This window comes from Vigna unguiculata, chromosome 6, assembly GCF_004118075.2.
Source record: "Vigna unguiculata cultivar IT97K-499-35 chromosome 6, ASM411807v1, whole genome shotgun sequence".
In the NCBI taxonomy this organism is placed as follows: domain Eukaryota; kingdom Viridiplantae; phylum Streptophyta; class Magnoliopsida; order Fabales; family Fabaceae; genus Vigna; species Vigna unguiculata.
In genome coordinates this window covers 20,821,814-20,831,251 of record NC_040284.1, presented here as the reverse complement: position 1 = coordinate 20,831,251, position 9,438 = coordinate 20,821,814, and the positions used below count along the sequence as shown (strand labels likewise).

The 9,438-nt window shown below is 28.8% G+C and overlaps 2 protein-coding genes across 2 annotated transcripts; one reads left to right on the top strand and one right to left on the bottom strand.

Moving 5' to 3' along the window:
• The first annotated feature begins 4,535 nt into the window (after positions 1 to 4,535).
• Positions 4,536 to 7,152, top strand: LOC114188508 (replication protein A 70 kDa DNA-binding subunit C-like). The gene is made up of 12 exons (XM_028077081.1): positions 4,536 to 4,676; positions 4,765 to 5,032; positions 5,127 to 5,202; positions 5,286 to 5,413; positions 5,490 to 5,580; positions 5,700 to 5,835; positions 5,947 to 6,104; positions 6,189 to 6,312; positions 6,391 to 6,555; positions 6,664 to 6,723; positions 6,836 to 6,895; positions 6,982 to 7,152. Exons 1-12 carry the CDS (start codon positions 4,536 to 4,538, stop codon positions 7,150 to 7,152), a joined length of 1,578 nt encoding a protein of 525 aa, XP_027932882.1.
• A 704-nt stretch (positions 7,153 to 7,856) lies between these two features.
• Positions 7,857 to 9,393, bottom strand: LOC114188507 (B3 domain-containing protein REM2-like). The gene is made up of 5 exons (XM_028077080.1): positions 9,322 to 9,393; positions 8,887 to 9,031; positions 8,678 to 8,694; positions 8,177 to 8,578; positions 7,857 to 8,099 (listed from the first exon to the last, which is right to left on the bottom strand). The coding sequence occupies exons 1-5, from the start codon at positions 9,391 to 9,393 to the stop codon at positions 7,857 to 7,859; spliced, it is 879 nt and encodes a 292-aa protein (XP_027932881.1).
• Between the last annotated feature and the right edge of the window lie 45 nt (positions 9,394 to 9,438).

Sequence of the window (9,438 nt, the reverse complement as noted above, 5' to 3'; positions counted from 1 at the left end):
AGCAGCTTGAAGTTGAGACAAGATGAAGTAAGATACAACCTTATTCTGATGAGACAATACGAGGATAGCTATGTTCACTGTTCCATAGCCAGAAAGGATGATACTATATATGGATGTCAAAGGCATAACATGTGTTGGAAAGATGTACCACAAATTTTGGAATATGTTCCACCGGCTGTGCCTTTGCCTTTCCTCTCACATCATATAATATTCATACACATTGATTTAGGTTTTGCATTATCATTTCAAACCACATGCCACTGCTTATTCAACTTCACACTTCTTTCTTCAAACCTTTTAGTTTTTATTATTTTTATTTTTTCAAATTTTCCATTTTTCTTTATTTTCTATTTTAAATATTTTACATTTTTTTCCTTTTTTTTTAATTTAACGGTTTTGATTATTTTTCTTATTTTTTTATTTTTCAGTTTTAATTATTTATTTTTCAGTTTTCGTTATTTGTCCTTATTTTTTAAAATTTATCAATTATCATATTTTTTTGAATTTATCATTATTTTTTTACTAATTTTGTTAGTTATAAAAATTATATTAATTGTTGTATTTTAATTATTAATCAATGTTAAAATATATTAATTTAATGTTTACTTTTATTTCATTAATGTTTTTTTTACTGTTTATACTTCTAATAAATTTAAACTAAAAAATAATCAAAATGAAAAAAAAAATGAAGTTGTTTATGAAGACGATTTCATTTTTTTCAAATGAACAAAATGTCTTAACAGAGGACGACATTATTTTTTTACAAAAAAAAAAAAATAAAGAAATAGGATGGGAATGATGATTTCACTTTCAATGTCGTTCTACTTTTTGACAACTTGATTCATTGTTACACAAAAAAATAACGAATTTATTTATACAAATTTAACTTGTAATGGAAAAAAAAAAAAAACTACACATGGAAAGCACGGGAAGTTCAGGTTATTGGGCGTGAAATTAATGGGATTTCAAGAACAAATATGACAAACCATGTAAGCATAGTTCATAACTGCTGCTCAACAAATTGGAATTCATTATAATCAACTAATTTTCTGCCTTTCATTTAAATTCTTTCAATAATTCTTTCCAATAATTTTCAATAATTCTTGCAAATAAATATAAATAGTAAGTTTGGGTTGATTGTTTGGATTTTGTGCTATTATAACAAGTTAATTCGGTTTAAAACAAATCTAGCAAAATCTAGTATTTCCTCCTTAAAATAACATAATAAAGTGTTTCTATTTTTACTCCTGATAATGAGATAAAAAAAAAACCTAAAAGAGAAAATACAAAAGAACGAACTAAATATAATACGAACCATGTGAGATATTAATACATTACATATATAACAAAAAGATTAATTCATATATAATTTATTAATGGATCAATAATAATTTAATAATGGGGAAAATGAACAGGGATTGCTTTAAGAAATGAATATACCGAATACAAAATATATATGTTATGAGTCTCTGAATAAGTGAAAGGTAAAGGTTCATTGGAATTCATTGTAACAGTAAAGTTGTAAAATTTAATTTTATAAATTATTACTTGTTATTTTCTTAAATGTTAAATACAATTTTTAATCTTTAAATTTTGAAATGAATTTCTTTCTATCACAAACTTTGATTAATTTGATGATGGCATTTCAGACTCACATTAATATGTGGTTTAATACGTACAAAATTTGACATAATTGTATTAAAAGGACAATTATAAATTATTACTTGTTATTTTCTTAAATGTTAAATACAATTTTTAATCTTTAAATTTTGAAATGAAATTGATTAATTTGATGATCAAATAACGTGTCAATGGCATTTCAGACTCACATTGATATGTGGTTTAATACGTACAACATTTAACATAATTGTATTAAAAAGGACAATATCATTTAACATTTGAAAATAAAAATATATAAAAGTTTGAAACATGACAAATTATGATTCCTAGTAGGGTAGGGATATTAATGGGGTGGGTAAGATATGGATAATAGTTCTCTCGTACCCTACCCGCTACATAAATATTTGTCCTGTACCCATAAATTATTTACAAAATTTGTTCTACTCGCGGATATTTACAAAATTATTTAAAAAACAAATAATTAATCATAAATTCAAATAAATTAAAATAAAATACATCACTGTTATAAATTTTCAATAAAGTTCAAATAAACTCAAGTTCATACACGTCTAAATAATTATAAAAGTAAATATAAAATTACGTTTAACACAATAGAAATTCTTTAATTAGTGTTTGAATCAACAAACTCACTTCCACCGACCGGTTACTTCCTGAAAAATAAACAAATAAAAAATCACTAACAATTTATATTGTATTTTAATTTTGAATAAAATATTAAAGAAATTACTAACTTCATCACCTTCATTCACACACACATTATTTGATTCCCAACATTTGATACACCAACGTTAGAGGCATTTTTCACTCTCGTCACCTTCACTGGTTCATTGGGAGTATAAATTCTTTCCGTGGATATGCTAAACAACAAACCAATACATATTTAGATAATTTATATAAATTCGTAGACATCGTAAATTTAGAATATTACAAATGCGAAAAACCAAGTGACTTTTTAATGTTTCTACTAGTTTGTCTAATATAATTAATGATGTTTTCAAAATGAGTGTCCTTACCCAATGGATAATACTATATTAACTTGCCATACCTTCCTCATTAGTAAGAATATTGCCATATAACAATTCACATCACAACAATCAAACAACACATCTCATTTATTTATTTTGGAATCACCTCATTGAAACAATTTTCTCATTCTCATACTTAATTTCCACATAATTTTCTTTACACATAAAGTTTCTATACAAACTCGCTGAACGAGATCACATGAGATTAAGCTTCCCCACTAAGACAAATCTCTTTTTCACTCTCACCGACAGACCTTAGATGTGACATAGAGGAGTCACGACTCCCCAATTTATTTTTATTTAATTTTTCATATGTATTTTAAAATTATTTTTATATTATCATATTATTTATATTAACTTAAAAAAAATAAACTTCATTCATAGTGTTTCCTCACTTTGTCCTTTTGTTTCGTTTTTCTCTTTTATATGTCCACCTCTTTCTTATCTTTTCTTTTATTTTAATTTTCATCTTCAACCTCTCATTCTTTTCAAAATAAATTTGCACGATGAAATTGAGAAGTTAAGAAACATTTTGAATAGATTCATTTTCTATTTTTTATAAATAATTTGTTTTCTTTTTGTATGTGATAAATTTGTCTGATGTGTATCACTCAACTCAAAGGTAATAAATTTATCTTTTTTCTAAATAGGTAAGAAATAATAAATTTATATTAAAAGAATTATAATAAAGAATAAAAAAATCGATTTTTTTTTCTAGAGAAAAACTTGTGATAAAGATAAAAGAATGTATATACGTTAATTAAATCTTATAAATTTCATGTGAATTCACTAATTGAAGAAAATGAAAAACAACTTTCTAAAATTTTTATAATTACATGTACTGAATTAAAAAATCTAATTTGACATTTCTGTCGAAGTTCCGTTTCTATGTTATTTCTTACAGCTCTTTACAACACCGAGACACAAAATTTGATATTTTTTTAATAATTATTATAAAATTCTATTTTTTTAATCATGTTTTTATTATAATAAAGACATTAATATATGTTAACAATAGTAAAATAATATTATAAAAAGTAAATTTATAGAACATTCAAATGTTGTCGATTGTAAAAGTAATATTCAGATTATCTACTATAAATATAAGAACCCAAACTGGTAGGGATAATACCATTATACCCATCATTAATTTCTCGACACCTGTCCATTAGGTTGGTTTTTTTGTCATTCTTTGATTTTTCGGGTTCTGCTTAGAAGTCCAAATCTTTCCCTCCTGTTACTGCAGCTGAGTTGAAAGATTTCATTTCAAGTCAGACTGTATTCTTCGGTAGCTTCCATTATACTCTTTCGTTTATTCATTTTTAAATTTCCTTTCATTGTCTCTCACTGTTTATCATTTCTCTCTTCTATCTTCCTCACAGTTTATCATTTCTCTCCGAAGTTGGTGCTTGGTTTGTGTTTATCTTCGTCAAACTGTAGGATTCAACTTTTTCATAATCATCTATACCTTTGTGTTTTCTGTGCTTCATGAATTTTTTTTGTTTTATTGTTCTTTACCCTAGGTTTTCGTTTAGTTTATTTGAAGTTGAACTTCAGTTGTTGTCATTTTTTGTGTTGTTTCTAAATCTGTCTTCTTTGTTCATCTTTCTTAAAGTTTACGTATGGTTTTTATATTATGGTTACTTGATGCTAAAATTTTCTTATTTCCGTTCTCCGTAACGATGGTCTGTTTTGTTATATTTGCACTATAGTTATGATATTTTTTTTTGTTCACCATTATGCTCTGTTTTCCGTTAAAGTTATTGTTTTTATGATTATGCTTTACTTTATTATTGAAGTATAGGTTTTTATTGTGTGATAGTTCAATGTATTTCTATTGATGATATGTTTTTTTTTTCGTAGGTCGTAATGGCAAAGAAGTTGGATATGATTAAAGATATTGATGGCAGGAGGGAGACCCTGAAACTTGGTGTGAGAGTGCTTGATTTGTGGTATATTCATAACCGCGAATCCAATGTGCACCTTGAAATGATTTTGATTGACCAAATGGTAATAATAATGTATTCTTTCTTTTTTGTTTGATTGTGTTTGAGAATGTTGTATTTATTGGTTGTTGGTTTTGCATATCGTTTGTTAGGGGGACAAGATACATTGCATAGTTAAGAAGGACGAATTTGATATCTGGGATGGTAAGTTGAAGGAAGGCGATACATATATCATGCACAATTTCAAAATTGTGAAAAATGATGGTCAGTATAGAGTGTGTGACCATCCTTTTAAATTGTTGTTTATCGGAGCCACCTCTGTTCGTCCCCAACCCATTGCAAATATACCCAATAGTGTTTACCAGTTTCGGAGCATAAAAGAGGTAGTGGCCAGTAATTTCTCTCCAGATTTGTTGATTGGTATGTACTATGAGAATGATCTTATTTCCTTTATTTAGGCAAGTCTGATGTTGTAATTATTCTTGCTTATAATTTGTAATCTTTATGATTTCAGATTTGATCGGTTGGGTAGATAACGTCAAAGCTAAGGCACAATCTAAAAACGTTGTTTTTAGTTTGATGGATCTGAGGTAATCACGTTATGATGATTATTTTGCGAGGACATCTTATTTCTTTTAATACCCGTTCGTTTAACCCAATTCTTCATATACAGTGGTGGAGTAGTTTCTTGTACGTTATGGGATGAATATTGCAAAAAATTTTTAGAAAGGTATAATGACAATCCAAATTCTAACAAGTTGGTTCTCATTCTTACTCAAGCCAAAGTTAAAGCAGCTACAGGTACTTATGCCGTTATTTTATTATGGTATGTTAAAAAGATATTTGTTTTGTTCCTGAATAATTTTGGTTTCAATAGGGGAATGGCCAGTGTCTGTGTCCAATACATGGAATGGGACAAAATTACTTATGGATGATGCTATTCCCGAAATTACACAATTCAAACAACGGTTAAATGAGTAATCATCGTGTCTTTGTTTCAAATTTATGTAATATATCTACATGATTAGGTATAAGTAATGTAATAATTCAATTGCAAATAATTGTTTTATGATTACTTATATTTCAGAATGTCTGCTGATGACTTAACAATTATGAGTCAATCTGGAAGTCAATTGACTCAGTCCTCCCAATACAGTGATGCTGAAAGGTTTGTTTATAAATGTTTGGTGAAGAGCGTATCTGAAATTCCATTGATTAAAAAGGTATGTTTATAAACAAACTTATGCATTGTTTTGATTATATAGTAGTTTTTTTCGATGTTTGACATTTCATGGTCATTTTTTCGATATTTGACTATATTGGACCCTCTGCAGGAAATGATATGTGTAACTGTGGCCACAACCACTAAGTTTAGTCTTGATAACGATGGGTGGTACTACTTGGTTTGTAATCATTGCAACAAAAGAACTAATGAAACTGGTCCTTTCAAATGCACCTATTGTGATCAAGACAACAACATGCCGACGTTGAAGTTTGTATTTAATTTTATATTCAGTCAACTTTATATGCTCATGTTTTTGTATTTTATTTGTTATAATGTTCGAAATGTTTATAGGTATAAACTTCAGTTGCAAGTTTGTGATGATGCGTTTAATTATGCCAACTTCGTGGTGTGGGATCAAAAATGTAGAAACATTATTGGTATTTCCGCTGAAGAATTGCAAAAGAAAATGATCAAGGTTAATATTATCATCATCAGTCTCATTAGTTGCTTTGTCATTGATATGAAATTGTTTTTGTTTTCATTTTTTAATTAGGTGGGCGAAGATGATCCTAAGTGCTTTCCCGATGAGTTGGATGTAATGTTAGGTTGTACTCTCGCTTTCAAACTTCGAACCCAACCAAGGAACAAATTTGCGTCTGTCATTAAAGTGTCTGACTTACCTGAAATAATCAATTACATTAAGAAGCTTATACAACCCGTAAGTGTAAGTATTTCCAATAATGTTTCTTTGCAATACTTCATATTTGGCTTTAAATTATACTCTTTATTCAATATGATATTATTGTAATTATTTTGTATTTGATAGCTTGGTGAGTGCAGTCATAAGAACATAATTGATCTAGGAGGTGATACTTCCACTGGAATGGTAAGTCCTTTTATAGTAGTTTATTTTTTCTTCTATATATTGATTCGTTTTGTAAAGATCCAAGTTCATAAAGTTCATTTAATATTATTGTTTGTCAATGTTATTTGGTTAGATTGTTGATTTTCGTTCAAAAGGAGTTTGTAATTTAGCAGCAAACAGTGATCATGACTTGGTAATTATTTTTTTATTTATTAAATTGTTTCTTTTGAATTTTTTTGAACGTATAATAATGTACTTGTAATTTAAAAATTCATGCAGATGAGTTTGAGTGGAACAGCTGACAATGATCCTGATAATTCATCTTTGGGTACTCCATCAAAGAGAATCGTTCCAAATAGTGGTGTATCTGTACAATCGTCTGAAGACATAGAGTCTGGTGAACTATCAGCTACCAAGCCCATGAAGACTATCAAGCAAGAGATCGACTGATTGGACTGTGTTTTGGTTTTTTGTAATTTGATGAATTAATAATTTCATCACTTTTGATAAATTATGTTAATTATCGTTACGACTGATAAAGTACTTTATTATTAATCAATCGTAGAACGGTAAAAGAACTTTTGTTGTATCTGCTTTCCTATCCTATTACACATAACGTTATTATCATTTAAGTGACATTATTAATTGAGTTTTGTCGTTCTTTTTTTAGTCAAATTGAACAGAAACTTTTTGGAACAAATTAAGGATAACTTTGGCTTAAAAGGCTTTTGATGTAATCATCTTTTACATGATATAATTTACGTCACAAAGAGTTAGTTTAATTGGTTTAATGATGATACTTGGAAGCTACTATAACCAATAACACTAATGTACTATAAACAATAACACTGATTGGAAACAAATAAGTAAACTACTATAAACAATAACTAACTGGAATCAAAATATATAATCTACTATAAAATATAACACTAATGTACTACAAACAATAACACTCATTTGGAACGAAATTAGTAAAGTACTATAAACAATTATGTAACTAGAATCAAAACATATAATCTACTATAAACAATAAGCTTCATTGGTTACAAAATAAGTTATAAGTTTGTCATTACTTTTAAATTCCATAAGCATCCATTAAATGTATTCCAAAACATATATAGGAAACTAAGATACTGTTACATAACAGTTTAAACTTAATCCTTCCTAACATTAATAATATTTGATCGATTTATATCGACCCCAAAAGTTATAACATCTCCGGCTTGGAATCCATTTGCAGCACAGAATTTCTTCCATCCACAACTTAAAAAGCATTCGTGTGTCCTTTTCTTGGCCCATCTTACGGTGCATGACCAAGAACCGCCATTCCTATTGCGAAGTTCATGATTTTTCCTGTTCTTTACCAACGCTTTTGAAGCAAACTCGGAATCCAAGTACTGAAAAATTACATTACAATGTATTAAAAATCTAATAAACGACTTAAAGGAAAGTATAGAATCTTCAAAAATCATACCAGTGAAGAAGAATTAACATCATAGTCGGTTAAATTCTTGGTCGTTTTGTAGTAAAAATCTCTTTCTAAACCATCTTCCTCATTTATGGTAGGTTCATCTTTGATCAAATCCAAGGAATAAATGACTTCATTTCCCGTCAAAGAGAATATCCTAAACAAGAATTTGCGATCCCCTATAAAATTCAGACGCATAACGTGATCCTCACGTAGATCATAATTGGTTACCATTTTTTCTAATCCGTGTCTAGCAAATATCCTTCCCGTGTAAGATCCCTCAATGAAAACTTCATAATTCTTGCCCACGGGATCTACCATCTCAACTTTCTGGTACATATCTGGATTTGAGGAGTCAAATATTGGTCCCCAGAAATGGGAAAAGGCATCATCGAAAATGATAGATCCCTGATTCACAATTGGAATATGAATTATGATGAAATTAATGTAAGTACAAAATTTTGTCAACTTAAAATTAGTAAAAATCAGTAATTTAAAAATATTTACCTGTTCCAGTGGAAAATCTACGCAGAAACAGGTGAAGAACTTTACTGATCTCAGAGGTTTAGGAAACCGAGTTTGTTGATTAGGAATAGGGTAATTAATTTCAGTCCAATCCTAGTCGAAAACCCTAAAATGAAACAAGTTTCCTCCTGCATAACGAACAGTTATAAAATATAGAAGCCTTAAGTTATACATTTTTGCTAACAGAAAACCTGCAGGGAACTTTCTTTCAGCCAATAATGGTTCATTCAGTTGTATCTCGAATGCATTTCCTTCTGGATCTATAAATGTGCAGCATTGCAAACCAATTTCTTTCTCCCAATAAACAAAGAAGGGCTTTTCAAAGGCAACATAGTCCTGCCAAGTATCAATTACAGTATTATAAGTCTTTGAACATTACCCCTGACAACCATATTCCAAAGACAAATTGTCAACCTAATTCAGACCACATTGGAAGAATATTAACTTTCCGACTAACAATTTTTTGGGGAATTTGTAAAAAACCGACCAACAATAACACATGAATGAAAAAGGACATTAATTTATAATCTAACAAAAAAAATGGACGACTAAACTTCAAAACCATATAAACTGACCGCAAAAATGATGTTAAAAAAAAATAACGAAAAATACTGGAAATGACTTACCTTGATGGGATTAAGAACCGATAGCCAACACGGATGGAAGTTGCTAAGGCTTGCAGAAGAAGACGAACCCATTGCAAACCGAAACTTGCAGAAGTTTTAGAGACTGATTTTCGAAGA

Bases quoted from the DNA above. Each gene is read 5' to 3' on its own strand.
- LOC114188508 (XM_028077081.1), top strand. From the start codon at position 4,536: ATGGCAAAGAAGTTGGATATGATTAAAGATATTGATGGCAGGAGGGAG. The intron at 6,105-6,188 runs GTTTGTATTTAA...AAATGTTTATAG, and splicing joins AACAACATGCCGACGTTGAA to GTATAAACTTCAGTTGCAAG. The intron at 6,556-6,663 runs GTAAGTGTAAGT...TGTATTTGATAG, and splicing joins TTAAGAAGCTTATACAACCC to CTTGGTGAGTGCAGTCATAA.
- LOC114188507 (XM_028077080.1), bottom strand. From the start codon at position 9,393: ATGGGTTCGTCTTCTTCTGCAAGCCTTAGCAACTTCCATCCGTGTTGG. The intron at 9,032-9,321 runs GTAAGTCATTTC...GATACTTGGCAG, and splicing joins CGGTTCTTAATCCCATCAAG to GACTATGTTGCCTTTGAAAA. The intron at 8,100-8,176 runs GTATGATTTTTG...GTAATTTTTCAG, and splicing joins ATGTTAATTCTTCTTCACTG to TACTTGGATTCCGAGTTTGC.